The 23758-nt window shown below is 37.6% G+C and overlaps 1 protein-coding gene across 2 annotated transcripts in view; it reads left to right on the forward strand.

Moving 5' to 3' along the window:
• Window positions 1-23758, forward strand: part of LOC125235359 (nucleolar protein dao-5-like) — a 431115-nt gene that overhangs the window by 337318 nt on the left and 70039 nt on the right. The window contains exon 5 of one of the 2 annotated variants that reach the window (XM_048141903.1): window positions 21785-21926. The exons of the other annotated variant lie outside the window; for it this stretch is intronic. Within the exon in view, the coding sequence (XP_047997860.1) occupies window positions 21785-21789 (5 nt within the window). The 3' untranslated portion in view covers window positions 21790-21926. Of the gene's footprint in view, window positions 1-21784; window positions 21927-23758 lie in introns of those variants that run through there. 2 annotated transcript variants of the gene reach the window in all.

The raw sequence follows: 23758 nt of genomic DNA on the forward strand, positions 1-23758 counted from the left end.
TGTGTTGTTGCAATTGAATATCACGTAACGAGGCATTTTTTATGTTTTGATTGACTTCAACTTACAAAATTGACGCCCGAAAGCTGCAAGCTGCGATTAAAGACGGACAACTCAGTGGATTTCACTGAGTTCATTTGACACGCTAAGTAGATACGTTTGCTTGATCTATGGTATATATGACATCTGTGTTCTCGCATATAATATTAGGTTTCGTCTTCCCTTGGGTAAGTAGTTTTTTTGTTTAATGTTCTAGTTACTTAGTGGGTAAGGTCTGTTACGCATGCACTGTACTGTCTTTAGTACCCACTACCCACTCACTACTCTGCACGTGATAGCAAACGAGCGCCGCGTGATGTTTGCGACCGTTTCCATCACCACTGTTTCCTGAAATAAACTATAATTTATTAATTATAATTGAAGTGAAACTTGTAATGCCACCTCCAACTGACAGCGTTAAACGTTTAACGTTCAGTGTTTCCAACTCGAATTTTGAGAAAATGCCAAAAATATGTGAGGTCTGACGAAGTCGGTAGTGACCCTGCCTGCTACGCCGCGGTCCCGGGTTCGAATCCCGGTAAGGGCATTTATTTGTGTGATGAGCACAGATATTTGTTCCTGAATCACAGATGTTTTCTATGTATATAAGTATTTATACATATTATAATATATATCGTTGTCCGAGTACCCACAACACAAGCCTTCTTGAGCTTACCGTGGGGCTCAGTCAATTTGTGTAAGAATGAATGTCCTATAATATTTATTTATATTATAATATGCTAATTTTTGAAGTGAAAATCTTGAACTGACTGACTTTTGAAGGTTGACTGGTAGAGAATGCTGTCTGGCATTAAGTCCGCCTTTTGTACTATAAGTTTTTCTTTCTTTGTGTACAATAAAGATTAAATAAATAAATAAAATCTTGAACTTGTATTTCATGAGTGTATGCTTGTTTTTCAATAATTTGAGCAATTAGCAATGTAAAATATTTAAAACAAAACGCAAAAACGTGACAGTCACTTGACAGAATGTTTTTAAGGTTATATTACGAAGTTTCACTTCTTCCGCCGGGAAGGACTCCACGCACTATTTTTTATTTTTTATTTTGTACCAATCAACTAGCGGGAGAAACATTACACGCTTGAACACAAATGTAAACGTGGCACAGGTGCCGCAAGCAAGAGTTGGTACTTACTTGGTCACAACCATCTCGAGCTGCGTCAAATACTACACGTAAAGAGCGAGATCTGTTGGCCCACGTGCGCCGCTTGATGTTTCATGACCGTTTCCATCATCACAAACTATAATTCATTAATTGATGTTTTTATTTTCTATCGACAATCACGACACAAATGTTTCGATCACAACATCTCGAGCTGTTTGTAAAGAGCTCTATTAATATTTCGATCTGTTTGCTAATGGTCTCTATTAATATCTGGAAACCGTGATTTAATTTCGTTTGTGTATTTCTATTTTAGTGTAAATAATCGAGTTGTTATAAAATCAGCTGAAATGCATCTCCTATTATGTATCTATAAATCATAATTATATTTTTTTGTCTGAATCTTATTTTTTACAACACATAAACCTCGTTTTATCACTAATTACCTTCTTTCCTTTATCACTTACCTGCTTTCGGGTGTCCAAGGGCGCCGCGCCGGTGATTGGATACCACGCCACCCCTCTTCTCGTTGGCCTCTTAATCATAGAAAAACAAGTATAGTTTTCACTAGCTTTTGCCCGCGGCTTCGCTCGCGCTAGAAAGAGACAAAAAGTGCCTATGTCACTCTCTATCCCTTCAACTATCTCCACTTACAAAATCACGTCAATTCGTTGCTCCATTTTGCCGTGAAAGACGGACTAATAAACAGACACACACACTTTCCCATTTATAATATGTATTAAGTATGGATGACGACTACGCCATTTTCAATCTTATTTAAATCCCTACGTCCATGACACTAAGCAATAACAACACGAATATTTCCTATATTTAAGAAAATTTCACCATGTATGTAAAGACCTTGTCAAATGCAAAATTTTAGAATTACGTAACGCAAGCCTTTGTGCATAACCTCGGCTATTTCGCATGACATTGCTACGAGACAACTCCAAGGTTACCAAGGTTGCGACCTTTACACGCATGCGAAATTTTGGGCGCGGTGTCACTTCAGTCCATCTCTTAACAATGGTTGGAATTAAAGAATTTTCGAAATTACGGCATATTATCTTTGAACATTCGAAAACTAAAAATTGGGAGTTATAGTTATAGATGTATTTTGTGTTTAGAAATTTGGGTTAAGTGTTAATTATAACCATAATACTTTGTTACATTACTGATAAGCACCAAAAATACCTATAAATCATGCATTTTCTGTCAGCAAACCGCGAATTAAATTGAACGAAAAACATACTACGTGATTCTGTATCTGGAAAATTTAATTCATTAAACTGTTAAACTTTGCCTTTGTATTCTAAATTTCTAATAAAAGTCAGCAACACTATAGTTTCCAAGAATGGCATTTAAAGTTAGTTTAACCTTTTCGTAGTTACAAAGTCGTAGTTTGTGTTCAACCACAGATGCGCGAATAACAAATTGCATGAAACTTACGAAGGAACGCTTTTAATGTAAAATACTCTCGCAATGAGCTTTTTATGAAAAGAAAAATTACGGCTGCTTTGTTTTTAAGTAGGTAATGTAATTTAAGTACCTACTACTTTTATTTCTACGACAAAACAAATCCAAGAATAGTAGATTAAACACTAGATGTTTAATTGTTGGAAAGCAAAACCTAGGGTGCGCGGTAGTTTTCGGAGAACGCGAGATCTCAGATCAAAGCGAACTACTAGTAGTTTAAATCGTTAAAAACTGAATGGACCAAAGAAGGATCGAAATCCAAGTATAAATCTTAGAAGTTACTCAAGTTTGATAAGTTCATAATTAGCTGAAGGGGCTGGGACCAATGAATGTAACCTGTTATGTTTAGGTATCGCACGGTAATGAAAGGCCACATAAACACACGTGTCGCATCACCATGCAAATGATGACGTTCGTAGGTCAAGTGCATGTAAATGAACGTCATGGATGTCCTACTCGTGGCAGCAATGAGTCAGCAAACGTCACTCATTTTAACAAAGATATTTTCAACGACACCGCTGCAGTTGTACAGTTGTAGTTGACATCCGAAGTATCCGAACCGATCGTAACGGCTACTCATTCGATTGTTTGCCGTATGTAATCTCGCGCAGCAAGATCCAAATTTAAACTGGTTTTCCAATGGTTATTACGGCTCTTATGCGTGCTAAGGCGGCACACAACACATAAAACTGTCAGCGGCGTTTTTAAGAGTTCTTATCTCCACAGATTTTTACTTGTGTGTGTATTTTCACTCAATCATCGTTCGTCCCATTTGCCTGTTAAAATGCGAGGCGTATTATAAACGTTTTCGTTTTAAGTAGTTAGTCTTCCAGACTAGATATCTTAGAAGCTGGTCCGAGTAGAACAGTAACTACTCTCGTTTCTCCTTTAGCCAATTTATCAAGCCTCGCTCGGGTAATGTAACAAGCGGTGGGTTCCCATTGGCTACGGTCATTGAAGTGAACCAGCCAAACGAGAGCTCCAGATCTGTATAACATCATCATCTTCTATTTTAGCACCAAAATGGTTGACATATGTTGACAGATGGTTTAACCTTTTAGGCACCAGAGACCAAAGATATCGGAACCGCAGAATCCGAATACCAAAGACGGATTAATCCGTTACAGACCACAAAGTAACTCATCTCAGTTTGACACTTCCTTGTCGAGGCCGCTGACTGAGTGACAGTGTTTATGTTTGAGACAGCGTCGAAGAGGAAATCTGTGTCGGAAGTGAGGGCCAACTTTCGTGGCTGGATACTTAAGCAAATGCGGACCAAAATTTACGACCACATTCGTGGCAACTGAAATACGTCGTTTTCACGTCACCACCAGCAACTTCTGATGGATTTGAGTATACTAGGGTGTAGGTCTCAGTGGCGACGCGTGAAAATTTGTTGTAAAGCCGGAGGGGTTTTTGGGATCTGTTTTGTATGGACTTCTAAAGATACTGCAAAATTTAAGGGAACCCGTTGGGAATCGAGTTCTATCGACGCTACGCCACTGGACTGAGTCTTACAATAATGCTTTGCCATGGATTTCAATCATATAGTTAGAGCACTAAGCTAGACTAGTTGGCTTGAGCAACCAACTTGCCAAGTGATGGTAACGACACTTGATCAGAATACTTCGACTGGAAATCGACTAGCAATCGCTCTCTTAGAGGTCATAAGTTCGTGCCTAGGAAAATAGCTGCATATTAGATAAGGATGAATGTTTCTCTGTCACCAATTTGTTTTAGCCATTTGTCTGTCACTGGTGCGAATGGGCTTGTCTTTACGTTTATTTGATTTATTTTCTACTGATTCGTAATTATAGATGGAATTTTGATTCTTCAAATTTGAAGTGTTTAAAATTATAGGTGTCTGAAGTCTGAACGTGTATAAGCCGCAAAAGATGCTTAAATACTTTTGTAAGAATGAGAAGTTATTTTCATTACAGTGTCACCATACTGTCTTTGAGAAATTATCCCATTTCCGAAGTTATTTCCATATACTTATAATATTGTTGTATACCTATTGTAAATAGGTACGTTACCAACTTCATTATGTATGACAGTAAGTAATAAAGGTTATTTATTATATGTTATGTGTATAGGTAGGTTCATAACTTATTACACACGTAGCCCGCTGTTTCATCTCTTGTTGTCAAAATGGGCATAATAAAAAATTTATAACTTACCCCTACCCAGCATAAAGTGACTTTAAAATCCATGCGCAATTGACAAAGTAGTGACTAAGAGCCCTAGAAACATCGCTGCTTAGTCACCAGGCAATCCAGACATATTAGCGTTTCGATAAAGACTAATAAGTTTGTTTATTCAAAGTTCTGATGTTTTCAAAAGATGAAATTGCTTGTGTAATTCTTTAAATATTATGTAATACGTTGTATTTTCATATAACTATGTAAAGCGCACTTGAGGCGGGATGGGAATAAAAAAATGAGAATTACATTTTATGGTGTAATTGTATGATTGCAGCTTATGTTTTTATTTAGATTGCGTAACGCTGATCAAAATGCTGAAATTAATCTGTGGTGTTATCCATTGCATGTATCTTCTTTAAATAATATATTGCGTACAAATTTTTAACGTTGATGAAAACGATACATACGCTACAAATGTCCGTTTTTGGAAAATTTGGTTTATAAGAGAGAGTACCTACTAGAATTTTTAAATTTACATTATATAGCGAGAGCTAAGTAGGTGAAAAATGTTACATAATATTTTATATACGAGTATATTACGTATACGACGGTAAGAACTTATTTTAGAACCGTATTTTATAATTTTATATGTAGCTCGCCTATTCCTGTGTCGCGTTTTAAAGCAACAAGTTACAAGCAGCGAAGCAGGACCCTGTTTATTCTACGATGTAGCAGTAACTTTACGCACATACATGCTTGACACGGTTTCCAACTAGCGTGGGATTCAATGCGCGCAATTAAAAATAAAAGCAAGGAGCGCGTACGCATGCGGGCAGCTTAGGGCCCATTTACACGGTGCAACTTGCATGCGACTTTCATTAAGCTGCGTTTTCACTTGGTGTTCTGAACAGTTCTGAGTGAGCATTCGTTCGTTCGTGCACCGATAAAGGTATGGAAGTCAACTGTTTTCATCAACGGACGAATGGTCGCTCAGAACTGTTCAGAACACTAAGGGAAATCGCAGCTTTACTAGATTGACCCCTGTGTGATGAGAAAAAGAATGGTGGGATGAGAATTTCAACATCCTTTTCCTCTTATGTGTGTAGTAGAGGTTGTCTGTGAGACATCAGTTCAGTTGTGGTGTGTGCGATGGACTAAGTACTAAGTGATAGCGACCTGTGACTGCAATACTGGAAAGAGCTTCTGTCGCTGAAGCTATTTTTTAGTGTACCACTTACCATATTGCCATTTCGCTGTCCTATTAAAACTTTCTAAAAACTCTGGAAATCGAGAAACTGAAATTCGTTGATATTTTTAATTATTTTGTTTTTGCATTATCGGGGTTGATTTCATAATAGAAATCGTTTGTGTCATCCTACAAAATGTTCAGACATTTAAAAACACTCCGTCTTAACAGTACCTACAGTTGGGACTGATTTTATTTCGCGCTCCCTCAGATTTAAGACCTACATACATGTTTTTGATTACCTGTAAAATTGTATGAGTACATCCCTATATAGGGTCTCAATAAGTTGTACGGTCGCACGGTTAGGCGCACCTAATGAGAAAGTTTATTGAGCGTTTATTGCGTAGAGGCAATGCACAAGAGAGGGTTGCCATGCGTCATATTTAGCTGGATTATTGTTAATAATTACAGCTTGAAACACTTGGAGGCATTGGTAATTTTTTCTTTGCATATGACATTTATTTAATGTTTATAATTACAGCTTGGCAAAAAAAGAGTAGAAATAAGAAAAGGAGCAACTTCTTAGTGTCGTCTCTTTCAAATCAATGTATGTAAGAAAGCGGCACTCTATCTACTCTTTTGTTTTTGGCTGAAGGAAATTTGAAAAAAGAGTAAATTAATATTAAATAGCTTTGTTTTAGCATGTAGGTACCTATTGAGATAGAGTACAGTACGTACAACTTATGTCTAAAATTAATCCTGATAATGACTTCTAAAGTTGAAGTTCCGCAAACTTCATTTCCAATTGAACGTTTGCCGTTAGAAAAATAATAATCTGTTTATTTCTAAGAAACATACATGCATTTTTGAACTTAACTGCTAATCTTAAATTAAAAAGATTTTTTTGAGTTAAGGAGTATACGAGTAAGTACATAATTATGTGCTGTTCGTTTACTAAAAATATTAACAAAACTGATTGAATAAGCTTTATATGTTTATATTAATATATTTTTATACTTATAATTATGTTATAATTGAGAAAACCTAGTATTAGTGCTCTCCATCCACAATAATAGTACATTACGATACAGGTGCGTAAAAAAGGAAGTTCGAAACGAGTGGCGATAAATTAAAACACGACCGAAGGGAGTGTTTTAAATCGACACGAGTTACGAATTTCCTTTTCGCATGTGTATCGTACGACGTTTTTCAGTACAGATAAGCCTCCGAAGTTTCGACCTGGCATATAATGAACCACTTCTCGAACTAGTGCGTAAAAAAATGACCACCTGTACTGAAAATTAAAACTTCGATCGTCAATAAGTGGTATTTGGAGACAAACAAATGGCATCCCTACAGTACAGCGTCCCGCAGGTGCGCCGCTCCCCCGCGCCGCCCGCCGCTACGACGCAGCTTTCGTTCCGCGCTCCGTGCCGCCGCCGCTTCGCTTCGCCAGTCTACTGTCAACCGCGAAGCGAACGGTCGTCTCGCACGCTCGCTCAAAGCGCCGCGCCAACTGTAAACACGACGCACTAACCGTACGGCGCTTCCGTTCGCGACATAACCTGAATTCAGCCGCGCTCAGTGTCGTGTTGTACCATCTGTAACACGTGTGGATTGTGTGCAGAACTCCCTATACATGTAAATAAATGTCATAGTGTCACGTATATATACCGGTGTGGTGTCCGCGCTGATCGGCGCAAAGAAATTGTGGTATTGTGCGAAACGGGTTCCGTACGATGACCGAGCAGGAGCTACCGAATCTACATACCCAGCTACTGCCGGCCGGCTTTCTATGCGAACTGGGATGTCAGATGACGTAAATCGAGTACTACGGGTGTCGTATTACCATTTTAGCGTAACGTCGAACGTTTAAATATTCATTTGGTCAGTAGTAGGCTTAATTATGAGATAACTGTCGTAGATTCGCAGCGATAAATAGGGAGGCTCGCAGTTTACGATCGAACTATAATGCGCAGCTGCTAGTCATGCTTCATGGGTACTGCGAATGTGAATGCCTATTTTTCACGCGATTCAGGTCTACCTTAAAGGCGTCTTAAATATAGCTAAACAATTAAAATGTAAATTGCATTAATGAGGAACGATGAAAGTAGTACTTTAAAAATACTTATGTTCTGGTATTTACCACCTGGTATTTTTATATTTATATTTTTTGGTCTTGGAGTTTTGATAGCTCGGTATAACACTACTAAATATACATGCACGACACGTAAAACACTGCAAAAAATGTCAATAAGAAGATTGCGGGTTTTTCAGCAAATTGGATTATGGATGGATGGCATGAATGAAATTTCATCGATCGATATATTTTAGTAACTGCAGAAGCGTATTTAGAAACTAAAACCAATAGGTACTTAAACCTATACAATACATTCATTCATTCATTCATTGGAGAACAAAGCTCCTGGGCAAAGAAATCCTCGTGGAGGAATATTGCAGTAGAAGTAAAATAAATAAATAATAAATAAATATTGGGGATACCTTACACTTACACAGATCAACTTAGCCCCAAACTAAGCAAAGCTTGTACTATGGGTGTTAAGCGACGATATACATACTTAAATAGATAAATACATTCCTACTTATATACATAGAAAACATGACTCAGGAACAAATATCTGTGCTCATCACACAAAGAAATGCCCTTACCGGGATTCGAACCCAGGACCGCGGCTTAACAGGCAGGGTCACTACCGACTAATATTTTAAAATCTGGAGCTTGATTCTCCTGACAAAATTGGCTTAATTACCCTTACGACTTGAACACACAAATTTTCTAGCACACGATCATAGCATTCGAGAGAGGAAACTCCTGAGCCAATCCTCTTAGATCCCGTACCCGTCAAAATTATCAATTATGCCAATGGCTCAGTTCCCGAATAAAGGTAGGCAGTATAGCCTTACTTAGGTTATCTAACCAAAGGACTTCAGAGAGCAACCCATGAGCCTCATCGGACACATGGAGTTGTTCGAGAAGCAATAGCTGAAGGATTGTAGGGGGTAATTGCACAAAAGATCCCTATGGGTCCAAATGTATCCGTAAGGACCCCGCAGATATAAGATAAGATCCTTAAATACTTCAGCTTCCAACTAGGATTGTAGGAAAACTTATATCAGGTAAGAGTATATAGAATTCTTGGTCTAGAAAATCAATTTGTATGAAGAAAATGCGAAATTCCAAAGTAGGAATTGGACCCTTCGCGCCAAATTTTACAAATTTTGGCTAATAAGTATACTGACAACTGACTTGAAAACACCAATCGTCTAACTCATCAAAAGGAAGATCTTGAGCAAATGCTTTCGGAAGCACCGGCAACACTGTCAATTGATGCCATTGAGTCGCCCCAGTTACCAATAAAGGTGACATGACAGTGGCAAACCTGATTTGCAATATAATATAATATACTCGATTTGGACACAATACTGTTAATACAAATTCGAGACTCAGCTCATTAGCAAATCCTCTGGGAGTTCGAAGTGTCCGAACACCCCAGTTGCTTTTCGACTAAGATTGCAGGAAGCATTGCAATTTTGCAAAATATTGTAACCGACTTCCAAAGACAGCAGGGAACAGTATATAAATATATGAGTAACCTATGGTTAATCGAGAAATCAATTTATCTGACGAAAAAGGCGCCGAAGCAGATATCAAAGTTTGTTTTCTTTGTTTAGTGACAAGATCAGCTTATAAGAGTTTTGAATGATTCACGGTTATTTTCATTTAACTTATATTGACCGGAATATTATAGACCGTGATTACCTTTTTAATTTTTGTCGAGCTCCCGATATGTTGATGTGATCATGATGCATATAACTGCGTCGAAATATCGGGAGCTCGACATAAATCAAAAAGGTAATGACGGTCTATATCCCAGTCAATATAATAAGTTAAATGAAATTGGCTTATGTTTTAACATACTCAATTTGGACACAAACCGTCTAATACATATTCGAGACGAAGCTCCTAGGCAAATCCAGTGGGAGTCCGCGCCGTCAATGCTATCAATTAATGCCATCGTGCATCGAGGTGCCCTAGTTGCGGACAAAGACATGACCCACAACTTCACAGCCCGACAAGGATTGCAGGAAAGCATAGCAATTTTGCTAAATATTGTAACCGCAAATATAAGTAAGGGTGCTCATCCACACACCTTGCAACAACCTACATGGTCGCGCACCGTGCGGTTTCAGAGGAATTTCCTCCCGCGAATGCTCCGGCTGTGAACTACAGTATGGGGTTCTTCAAAAAAGGAGTTTACAAGTTTCTAATGGGTCGGCAACGCGCATGTGACACCCCTTGAGTTGCAGGCGTCCATAGGGTACGGTGACCGCTTTCCATCAGGCGGACCGTATACCTGTTTACCACCGACGTGGTATAAAAAAAAGTACAGATCGGTAAATCATTATAGGGTCAATATGGGGCAAGAGATGAGTCACGATTTTATGACAATTTATTCACGATGCAAGTTCTAGTAATAATGTATCTCTAAATAAGTGTTACTTTCCCGATATATGCATAGATGCTTTAATTTGCAGCTGTAGTTCAAATAAACGGTCAATGAAGTCGTGACTCACGTTACTTTTACGTGGATTCACCCTTGATCAGAAGAAAAAGCCACAGCAATCAAACTTTTCCAGTTCTTTGATTAGTGGCAAACTGAGCTGGCCATACTCGATTTGCACACCAATCGTCTAATACACATTCAAGAGCAAACCCTCTGGGAGTCCGCGCAGTCAATGCTATCAATTAAAGCCATCGAGGCGCCCCAGTTGCGGACAAAGACATGGCCCACTACTCCCGACCGGCTTGGATCGCAACTAATACCTATTTGCTTAAATTTTATGACATATAACCAATGAGAGATATTTTTACCAGCCTGGGCATAGCTGCTAAATAGGGACAAGAAGAACCGTAAAGAGAAATTCACATTACACCAGTTTAAAGTTCCAAAACAGAAACACTGAATGTGAGATAATTGAATTCAAATCGGGGAATAAATTGCGGTTCATTATTTACACTGAAAAACTTACCTATTTCTGTTATAATTAAGTCAATAAGAAACATGTTCAGCGCCAGTTTGCATGCTTTTTAATTTTCCTGAACACAGGAAAGCCCGTACAAATGTTATTTACCTTCCTTTGTAGAGGCAGAATTTTTTATCTTGCCAAATCAAAATTGCATTTGCTAAGCTTTGATATATGCGTGGCTATTAGTTGGCTACTTGGCTAGAGGGTTTGATACTTGTATTACTAGTTGCTGTTCTCTTATTATTCTATCGCAAACTTTACTCAGTGAGGTCGCCTTTTGTTCTCTAGGCGCGTACAGCATATTGTTTTTCATTAACCCGTGTGCGGTCTTACAGCTTGCCGCCTAACTTCACCTTTGTAGTCATAACTTTGCCCGCCAAATTCAAACTCGCTAGTTAATCTACGTAGCTCGCTTTAACTAAAACAACAAGTCTTATAATATGTTATAAGGCTTGGGAAATAAGGAGTTTGTGGGCAAAAATTATATAAACAAGCGAAGCCGTTTGGAAAGGAGACGATTTACGGGGCATGAAAGCACGACCACGGTATGCTGAACTTTTTTGCGAGGAATGACACCTCTTCAAGGTCACGAATTCACTATAGACACCTTGGGGAAAATTATATTTTGTGTATAACTTCTCAGGTTATCACTTCACCATTTTAATTTGCATAATCGTACCATGAACCAATGTTAAATAACAGAGTGTTGCATTAATTTACAAGAGTAATGTTGATTGCTCTAGCTTAAGCCATTAAATGCTTATATTGATGATATTAGCTACGCTAGCCTTGTCTGATGTCTGATTAGATCTACTAGCCGATTACTTTATACATAAAGTCAGCGCTGTACGCCTACGATATATTTTTAAATATGGCACCTACCTAGTTCCTAGTTTCTTTATCAGATTTGCAATTTTATGGTAGATTTTAGTCTTGCTGTGCTGGCTGTGCATGACAACTATGCTAACTCGTACCAATGTGTTTATTACAACTTATTTCCCTACGCGAAATATCCGATTACCTATGCGAAAGATGTTTGAAGTATCATTAGCGTTTTGGCAAATTTCAACTTATTAAGAAATTAAAATGGTGTGAGTCCAGTCCAAAAAGGTTTTCTACAACTTGATTGTCATGTTCATGCCATGTATGATCAATATGAGATGCTTTCTAAACTTTGTTTTTATGTTCCAAATACAAAACAGTCCTACTGACTCAATTTCTCCGACCGATCTGTCATTCAGTGGAACAATGGAAATTGGAACAAGAGTAGCGGAGAAATTCATATCTGAAATAAATGGATTTGAACTAGCCCAGTACGAAGGCTGTTAGATTCTCCGTTAGTACAACTACTGAACAATACACTGCATCTATTTCCTCTGTTTGAGTGCAATTAAATTTACTCTCTTTTTATCTAACGGGTAGCCCAATTGCCCTCCACTAGGGATCTCGGACACGATCAGGAAAACCTTACATAACCTATTTGCTTTCGCACTTCACGCTCTGCTGATCACCCTGAAAGCAACATTGTTTCATTTGTATCTGTTCTGCCGACTAATAGAGCAACAATGGAGCGCGGCTTACGTATGATTGTTGAAATTAGACGCAGAGCCTTGTGCAGAGTGAAAGGCATACTTTCTCCGCCCTGCGGCCCTCGATATCGACTGCTCTGCTAAATTTCACACAATCTACTAATATTTTATCAACTTCAAGACTTTCGCCCTTTTAAACTAGCCTGCTAACTTCGCCTTTATAGTTAACTAAGACTACTAAGAGTGAACCAAGACCACTGAACTTAGATTTTTTCAAGGTATAGTTAATAGGTACCTAAGTTTCTCTTTGACCTCGTAGTTGTTTTTATGTTGTACATGAGAAGGGAAAGTTTGCCATTTAAGTACAAGTTTGAGTAGTTTAACCACACTTTTATAAATTAACTTTTACCATATACCTGTCGATGAACCGTTCCTACAAAATGTTCATTGAAACATGTGAACAATCAACACGTATGTTGCCTTGCCTGAATCTAATGTAAAGTAATACGTTGTTTTTCTGGCAACAGTTTATAATAGGTACTGTTATTTACAATTGCATACCTGTAGGTAAAATATCGATTGCCATAACGGATATATACTCGATTCGCTCACGAATAACAAACTGTCCATCACAGAACCTATAAACTAGACACCGAACAGAGCAGTTCCGTTGCTGTAAACATGGCGCTCATCAGCACGAATTAGCCGCGGCCCGTTACTCGCCCAACATCCGAGCTTTTTTCAACGACACATGTAGGTCGGCAACTCGGCACGATCGCTTTGTTCGTCCACAGTACCATTGCCTAGTAATTTAATGCCATAATCTCGACTTTCTAATACGTTGGGGTTAAGGATGGGTCATTGTACAAAAGTACGGCTATTTATCATATTTGTCCGTTTCATTGTTATCTCGAAGTTGATAAAATGATATGATAATGAATTTCGCTTATTTTTGAATATCACTAATAAAGCATTTTCAGATTTTCTATTATTCTAACCTATTAGCATTTTCTCGGCCTAGCGCCAGGGTCCGCTTTCCTGCTCAATTTTCTCTACAAGATTTTTAACAAGAAAATTTCTGTTTGGAAATCAACCTAAAAGAGTAAAATAATCCCCTTTAAACTCAATTAATAAGTAAACTTGTATAAACAATTGATTTGTTATTCGCACGAACTTAAAGCTGACTTACAAGTGAGCTCACCTAAGTGGTTTGCGCAAGCAGTTATGTAAGCTGTTAGTTCTTGCGAAACCTCTGTGTGCTTTCGTGCTCGGATTACATAGGCGGCATCGACAAATTTGTAATATGTAATAAGTGCGTGATGTTTCGACATAATTACTATCAAAACATAATCAATTCGAAATAAATCTCTCGCATAAATGTCAAACTTCAACGTTTTATGAAATGCAAATGTTTATATTCAGCAAATACCTAAAGGACTAAGTTATGAATCACTTTAAAGACAGCTACAAAAGCTCTCAGAATATCTAAGAGCACGGTTTGGTCTGCAAATGAAATTTCAATAGTGTCTCGCTCGCCCAATGTTTATCAGACTTTGTGCGCGTCGCCACAACCAACGTTTTAACGTCGTGAATTCTAAATAACCACTATCATTGTTCAGGGGCGGGGCTTCACACACACCTACACGAATTTCCACTAGTCTCCCAAGCATTTTCCACAGCAAATTTGCTTTCCACGCCCGAATAAATCTCAAATTGGAATCTAAGCTACGAGAAATGGAACGTGATTAAATAAAACCTATCGAGCTATTGATACAGCTCTGTCACGATATGGTAATCGATATTGATAACTAATCCGCGATAAGACTATTTTCACTCGACAAGTTCTCAATAGGTAAATTTTTGTTTTACTCACTGATAAGAAGATCGGTTATGCGAATTTAACATAACATCTCGCGTGATCACGAGCATATTAAATTTCTATTGGAAGTGGCCATACTGAACCAACAATCCATCATAATATTATCTATTAGGTCGATGTTAGTCTAGTCGGGACGGAGCGGGCACAAATTGGGCCGACGCCAGCTCGCCTTGCCAAGTGCATCGGAGGGACCAGCCCTTACCAATGATTCATATTATCAGTTTAACCATTTAGGATTTCAAAACTGTATTTAATGCTCATTCGAACATTCAAACAGCGAGTTATTAAACTGAATTCATTTCTAATTCATGACCGTCGAAGTACGCTCGCTTGCCAAGAGCGTTGAAAAGTTATTGTGAATTTGCGTCTAACCAGATCAAATATTTCATGAACAAACCCGACTACGCTCTTAACTTACTGTATTCAAACTGTACTTGATATTTATTTCAATAGCATTATGCACTCGCTGCAACTGGGTATTCGCCAGAAAACATTGCCAAAATATTTGCCGCGTTTTCGCCATACCCGCCCGTACGAGCCGAACTTCCGAAGGGAGATAAGTGTACTGTTGACATTCCATCCAATAATTTAACGGTAATAAATGATAACATTCAAATGAACTTTAAAGCGCTTAATAAGTATCCTTGTAATTTATCGTTTAAACGTGTTACGTTATATTATGTCTTAATTTACTATCATGACCTGTACTGTAATTACTGTAATTATCGGTTTGAGTAATTAAAGAGGTAATGTTAATGTGCATGGTTTGGATGCGAGATATTTAAGCTCAGATAATCGTGCATACTGTGCAAATAAGTGCCAGTATCAAGCACACTTATGTTTAAATCATGTTCACAAATCATATTTGATTCTTGAGCGTGCCACTTGAAGGCAAATTGGAAGGGGAGATGTAGCTTATCTAATGCCTCGTTTCATTCATTTAAGTGAACATGGAAAATATGTGTGTGGGGTGGGAATATTGTTTATAGAAATGAAGAATTTTTCTCTCAAGTAAAGAAACTCGCACTCGGTATCCTCGATTCCACTAGAACATTTTAGACGGCCTCTCAACTCGACAGTGACAGCAGTATTAGCAAAGTATAGAGACAAAGCAAAGAATAAGGCAATATGGAGATAAGGACGGAGGATTGAGGACTATCCACGTCGAATGCTCTAAAGCCCTGTCTTTCAGCTTCGTATTACATGGAGATAAAGTCCTTACTAGTCCTAAACAAGTCATCTCGAATTTGTCGGAGTGTTCCGTTTATGAGATGGGATAAACACCGGCAGCGGCTGGTCCATACAAGCCGATTCCCACTGGCTTGCCTAAAATTGATTACTAGTAAAGTACCTTAATGTTAAGGTAGGTTTCTTTTTGCTCAGTGTTGCCTAGCAGTAATTTTCACCAGCCGCCACTGATAAACACACAATTAGTAAACAAGCCTTCAGCATGGTTGATATTTGAAGCGTCTGTATCTTCAAGCAAGGCCGGGGTTCCGCGTCAGGTAGCAGGTAAGCGGGGCTAATCAGCGCGGGGGGAAGGTGTTCCGTCTACACCAGCTGTCACGACAGCTGCCGCCGCGGCCGCACGTGCGCCCCGCCTATTATTAAACCATTTTTTATCAAGACGTAACGTATTTTAAGGCGAAAAGGATTCGTTACGTCATCGGGCCCTTTTACATATTCTTTATCTCGACCATCTTTGTTAAGACAAATTATAGGAAGCCATTAAAATATTCGATAGCAGCCGCTGAATATTAAACGAAGTTTTACGGTCAATCTTTAGAAAACTTTAGAATTGAAATTATTGTTAATGTTATGCAATTTCCATTACAAATAGTCATTCGTTTCAAACAAACTAGGTTGAAATTCTCAGTTATACCTTGACTAATCAGTAAATAATCATAAATTCTTATCACTTACATAAGATTCGCACGTCTCGAACGCAACTAATATTTTTTCTCTAAGGATTATTGGTTCGGAACCTCATTAATAATTTGGAAAAAATAAATATGAGGTATTTTCTAGAACTAATCACGAATTCTGAGCACACACGTTTAGCGCTTAATCGTTTTCTGGAAGCTATCAACAATTTACAGTTTTTGCAGTTTTATGGTTTGCTCCAGGCATTGTTCGGTAGCGTCGCAGTATGGCGGCCTTGAGCGCGGTAAACAAGTCACGTGTATGCAGTCGCAGCTGGGATCAAACGATACCTACCGATTACTGTCATTGAGTGTTTTCTGGAAACTATCAATATGTGGCTTTCCATGGCTGAAGGGTCTTTATGCTTCAAATGTAGTAGGTAAGGTCCATTCCGTCCGTACGCAATACCAACAGAGATTCTGATAAAATGGTTATTAACATAAAGAGTAAGGATCCTTTAGGAATGAAACGCCACTTGTTTAATGGTTCGTATTGTTTAGTGTTACGCGGAATTGGAAAAACAGTCACGTTTGTAGCAGACATATAGGAAGAAGCTAAGCTAAGACTTCAAGGACTGTATAAAAAATATAAAAATCTTGCCGGACGCCTACTTCTTATGACAATGTGACTAGGCACTGCAAATTTAATGGACGTACATTTCTGGGTCGATAAATAATGGCGCCTAATGCTAATGGCGGCAATAAGGACTATCTACCTAAGTATATCTACAATATACCTAGTCACTGGTGGCAAATTCGTTATTGTCATGACAGTTAAACTCTGGGTCTAATTCAAATTCAAATGCACATCGCGCTCCGCAAACGCGCGGCAATAGATAATAGGATTAGATAACCTCTCTCTTTCTCTCTCTTCACAACTTTTTTAAAGCTTTTCGTCTCCACGTGGAGTAAAGGCTTATCATATTTTCGGGACACTATCACCTGTTATATTTATTTACCTAGTGGTTCGGCAACGGCAACGACGCAGTATGGCGGCCTTGGGCGCGGGTGTATAAACAATGTCACGTGCATGCGCACAGGGATCAAACGAGCTGATTTTTCCGCAACGCTTATGCAGATAACGTGTGTTTTGATAAATTATACCTACTGAAGCGAATTTTTTTTTTTCAAACATATCACTTTTCAACAACAATGGTGGATAGCTCCATTAATGGATCGTCACTTGAAAAATAAATTCATTCAATTGGATAAAAATAAACAAACGAAAAACTTTTTTAAAAAGATCAAGTAAGGGTATTTTATTATTTTTCTTGTAAAATTTACTCTATAAATTAAATCAATGGTGAATATGATAATGAATGTGATGATGTTTTGTAAATCTTTCTTCTTTTCTTTACACATCCATCACCTGCATATATTAATAATATTAATAATTAATCTTAATATGTATTTACTAGAGGCATGTGCCCCGAGATAAAATAATGCTTAAAATAGCCAAATTAGCACAGATTCTGTTATATATAGCGAGAATTTGTATACATTAGCTGAATCCAAAATCCAAATAATACGTAGATGTGATTGATAAGATATGGGAGACTAAATCGGTTGGTTATAGAAACAGTCTTGCCGAAGTTTTGATGTAAACAAACCAGTCTCATGAATCATAGTTTCATCTCCGAAATTAAGAATGTGGTTCGGTGTGCCAATATAAACTCTTTATGTAAATAGGCGGAGAATTTATTACGATGAATGATGTAACTTTCTAAGTTTTAAATGGTACTTTATTGATGCAAGAAACTGATTGGATGATGTAAAAATGCCCTCAAGCATTAACCCTTAAATGCATGGTGATGTATATATGCATCATATATTTGATGGCCTATGACTCAATATGGACAATATGCAGCTAACCAACATCACATTTATAGCTTAATTATTATTCAGTATTTACTATTATTTAATAAATAATTAAATACATTAAATAATATAATTATTCACTATTTATTATTTAAGCATAAAGATGAAATGGCGGAAAAGTGTGAAAAAACAGGATGATGGCGATTTTTAGTATGTGATTTAGGCAGATTTTTTCGGAGTTAGTAATTAGTTTATGTTTAAACATTTTATCATGGGGGTTTCACAAATAGTGTACCTTTCTAATAGTAGTAAAACTTTACAAATAAAACTTACCAAATAATTATATATTTATATAAATAAGTTTAAGCCTATTTAACTTCTAACACTGATTTAGTATTAAAATCGGTACTAAATATTTTTTTTATTTTTCCAAGAGTCAGAAAACCATTGTCTATCACATATATTAATATCTCGTTAAAAGAAAAAATCATGCATTTAAGGGTTAAGTTTACTTTGCCTTCTTTACACTATGCTACCAACTACCAACCAAATTCACATGAGTAGAAATTTAAATCGTCAAGAAATCACATCACACTATTCATATTTGAAAACTTCATGAAAATCATGAATTTCGAACATGACAGAAAGTTTCTTAAAATTTTGTGATGAAAAATGTCTAAGTATATAATACTGTCCAAAATTGCCATTTTTTGACAAAACTTTGGCAGTGTTGTATACCTATCTGAACCCTGACCTCCATGTTGGATTGTCAATTTGAAACAAAGCCGCTATTCGTAGGTATTCTGTACTTTGTGTGTTGAGGTCATTCACATCAATATATTGTTAGGTAAGTACTTGTTTTGCTTGATAGCAACAGCAATTGCTGTTACGATTATGTATAGGAACAAAGAAAATAATTTTTTTTAATCACTTTTGATAGCCCTTATCAAGCAAATTAGACGAACGTCTTCGCTTCTTGACGAACCCTTTTTACGCGTATACAGACAAAATATGTGAAGGATGGTGAATGAAATTGAAAACATAACGTACCGAGATAAAGATCCCTATAAAAAAGTTGTAATTAGCAATTATTAGGATAACACGCTTTCTGAATACCCTAAATAGTCGAAACGGAGATCGTATTCGGCCCTGGCCCGTTGTCAAAACTTCGGCTTCATATGAAGTGTATTTTCTACACGACAGTATTACTTATTCTGTGGTTCAGCCTAGAAAAGAGCAAGCACAAAAGGCATCGCGAGCCCGAACCGCACAGCAATACCCCCTGACCCGTACCCGCAATGCGCTGACACTGCACCGCACCATATGCATAATTGCCGGCTATCTCAACACACGCTGTATAACTTTAAACTTCTATAAATATTTGTGGCGATCCATGTTTAAATGGTCCTTACCCATACTAATATTATAAATGGGAAAGTGTGTGTGTCCTTTTGTTTGTCCATCTTTCACGGAAAAACGGAGCGATGAATTGACGTGATTTTTTAAGTGAAGATAGTTGAAGGGATGGAAAGTGACATAGGCTACCTTTTGTCTCTTTCTAACCCCAGCACTTCCCTAAAATTGGGGGTGGTAGTTTGTATGGAGCATTCCGCAATTCTCGAATTTAACGCGAGCGAAGCCGCGGGTAAAAGCTAGTTATTGATAGTTTATCAGCAATCAAGTTAATTGACATTAAAACAAATACTTAAAGGAAATTCATCGCTCTTTATTATAGAAACACATTAAACTAAATATATCTAGTTAACCGACAAAGTGGCACATTTTGCATAAGCTTCTCACAACGCTCCAAAGGGATTCCACACGGCTTACAAAGTATTGTGAAAGCTGAAGCAATATTAATTTATGATTTTGCTGACCTTTTAGCGCAATAGGTCGAAACGTGTTAAGTATCGGATTGATCAAAAGACAGCCTAGAAATTCGCAAAAGATAATGAGATAATATATGTGGTGTTCTATCACAGAAAGGTTCTTAATGTTCTTAAGCTTCATAAATCATAATTAGGTTATTACCATCTCAAATTCAAACGGATTCTAGTAAAAAGGTCCTAATAGGGATGACGACTACATAAAAAAAAATGGCATTCTGTTTAGTCCGTCAGTTAAATCGTCCAAAAATACTGAACACATATTTTTCGCTTTTTCTAATTAATGAAAAAATATTAAGACATAGAGCATCAAAGTTCCGGAGTGGGGGCTTGTGACGTCACTTCTAAGTAAAAATTGTACCTAATAGGCGTGAGTGACGTCACGCGAAACTTCAACGCACTGTACCGTCGTCATTTTTCGTTCACGAGAAAAAAGAAAAAATACGTGTTAAAAATTGTTTGATAATCTAACTGATGGACTAATTAGTTTTTTTAGTCGTCTCGCCTATTACAAGAATGGCATAAGCAGTATAAGCACCCTTTAGCCATGGAAACCCACAAAATATTCGCACGTGTTTTTTAAAGATACCGGTGATTACATGTGTGAGATAAAGAGCCGTATTCAGAAACGTAAAAAGTATATCAACTGCGTCGCAATTGCATTTTATTATCTGATAATTAGCTACAGTTGATTTGGCTTATTTTTATTTTTAAGTACTTGTCGCTATGCCTACGTGAATATTTTTTTAATGTTTGTGTCTTAACACCACGGACACCACGGTGGACACTAAACGCCTATAGACGTAATCCCATTGTTCTTTCTGGGCATTTTCAGAGTTTGGGTCACCCCAATTAGCGTAAGACCTGAATTTAACTCCTTCCAGGACACTACTCCAGGCACAATGCGAGTAGAAGGGTATTTTCAGAATTTGGGACCCCCCAATTAGCTTAAGTTGTTAACAAAAATTAACTCGCTGTCAGTTTTGTGACGACAATTAAGCATAAAATCTTTCTAAAAATTTACTTTTTTCACATTCTGAATGTAGATTATAGCTTAAAGTTTATGTAATTAACACAAATACAATATTTTTATAGAAATTTTATGCTTAATTATTGTCACAAAACTGACAGTGAGTTAATTTTTGTTAACAACTTAAGCTTATTGGGGGGTGAGGGGGGTCCCAAATTTTGAAAATACCCTTCTACTCGTATTGTGCCTGGAGTAGTGTCCAGCAAGGAGTTAAATTCAGGTCTAGACTCAACTAAGACAGTTCAATTGCCATAAACCGTATAGTTAACTGACGTTCGAAGCATTTAATGCGATAACCACATCATGGTTGAAATCTTGTACCTTTTTAATTAATTATGTGGACGTTAAGCGCCAAAGGCCAGGAGCGGCCATGCGGTATAATTAACTATGATGGAGGGGTGCTGACTTGCAACGGATGTAGTCGCCCATTCGCTGCAGAAATTGGCTATAAGTGCAAACTTTAAATAGTGAAAAACTGTCTGTATTAACAAATACTGCTAAGAGAGTTATTCTCAATTGATTCCATATAAGCACGTCTCTTTTTTTCCTTTAACTCCAAAAAACAAAACCTAAAACAAACTTTATTTAAGATTTTTAACCGACTGTTAAGCTAAATATTGATATCATATTTTACGTTTCTGAACACGCCGTTTGAGTCGAAAGTTCTGAAGCTTTCGACTATTTTGACACCCGACTTACTTTTCAGGCTGACGCCGAACACCGCTGTGATAACTTGTGATGTGAGTGGATATTTTTATATGTGATTTACTAGTGCCCAGTACAAACCGAGTACAAAAAAAACGGATAGTATATACGGAATTACGGATATTTATTAGTGTTAAAATGAAGGAGGAGTGTAAATTGTGCAGTGTGAGCGGTTGGGTAGCGCCCGCACGGCCGACGGATTTTTCTATATCGAGTTTGATGCGGCCCCCGCAGGCTCACAGGGACAGAGCCGAGCCGAGACATGACGCGGTGTTGCTGTCAGCCTACCTGCTCAAACTAGGTGACTATCCCTTGCATACGCTTCACGAACGCGCGGTCGGTAAGTATCGTGCACACACTGCCTGTTACTGCCTAACCTAGCCTGTTTCAAACGCGTGACAGTCCTTTCCCGACTGGTGCGACATTTGACGAGGTCTGCAGCCGCTGTGCCAGTACGTCAAATACGCAAAAATCCCAATGCTACGTGCAGTAATCGATGCGTTCAAGTCGCTGCAGTCGTGTCGGGACAGTGACATAGTTGTAGTTGGTAATGGAATGTTATATTAACACTTCTGAATGTCCACTAAACACTAGTAAGTTAATATCTATCTAGATTTTCTTACATCGGTGTCTGGTTGTTTATCGCGTAAGACACTGCGTCGAACTAGAAATGTTCGTGCTACGTAGCAGTCATGTAGCACATAAATATAGAGTAGTAATTAGCAATGAACTAATCGTAGATAAATAGTAGACCGCATTGCACGGAAAAGTTGTACCGCCTGAAGTAAAATAAACGTAGTTAAGTTTCATTGCACAATCTTTTTAGGATTCCGTACCAAAAAGGTACAAAAGGAACCCTTATGGTGCGACTTTGTCCGTCTGTCACATTACTAAACATCTCGAAAACTACTTACTATCGATTTGAAATTTGGAATAGTTATGAACATTGTTACCCGCTATTTATATTCTTGGCACTCTTGATTAAACAAACTTCAGATTGTCATTTAGATAACGTTGGTTTGATTTCCTTTTTTGTTACCTATCATACTGATAAAACAAAAACCTAATTTTTACGTAATGAAAATACAGACCACAAAAAGCACGGACATATGTAAGACAAATAGCGCAATTTGCGTCATTGCTTCGCTCTTTAATACCTATATGTCCAGTAACAATACACTTGGGTACAATTATAGGTATTACATTCTTGTTCGAGTGCCATAAAAGTGTATACTATAGAGAAAATCATACACCTACATGAGTTCATGACACGTGTTTAAAACATGTTGAACCGCCCACGGTCACAGTAGGTACAATAAAAAAGGAAAGATTTTTCGACTGTATGATTTACCCACGTAGGCATTTCTTCTACGTAATGCTAAAATCCCTAATTGCAGTTCTTTGTTTGGATGTGTTTCATTTTGGGAAAGATAGGTATAAGTTTAATTATTACCTTTGTCCTGAAGTGTCTGTTTCACACAACAAAACATTTCGAAATTTTGAATTGAGAAAAATTTGACAGGCGAGGAAAGAAAACACGATGATAATTTAGACGAGATGATTGTATTGTTTTTTTAAGTTTACGTTTATATATGGAATATATAATAGTATGTATGGGGTGACAGTTCAGTATACTATGAATAATAGTACATTACATCAGATGCCGGGAAAATGAGGATTTCCGGCCAAGTGGGTATATACCGGATAGGGATACGAGGCCGGGAATCCGTTTTCACGCCGAGGCATGTATAGTGCTTTTCTCAAACATACAATGAAATAAAAATTCGAAAGTCGAAATTAAAAAAAAAAAGTTACTTTGCAGGCCTAGGCCTAAAAAATAATATGAAATCCCTTTACAGTCCTCTCGAGTTGTTGCGCCCAAAAAGCGATACTTCCCAGCCCATTTTAAGGAACGTAAAGACAATATTTCATTGCATGTTTGAGAAAAATAGTTTACGTTTGTTTGTAAATATGA

Source organism: Leguminivora glycinivorella, chromosome 17 (genome assembly GCF_023078275.1).
Source record: "Leguminivora glycinivorella isolate SPB_JAAS2020 chromosome 17, LegGlyc_1.1, whole genome shotgun sequence".
NCBI classification, from domain to species: Eukaryota; Metazoa; Arthropoda; class Insecta; order Lepidoptera; family Tortricidae; genus Leguminivora; species Leguminivora glycinivorella.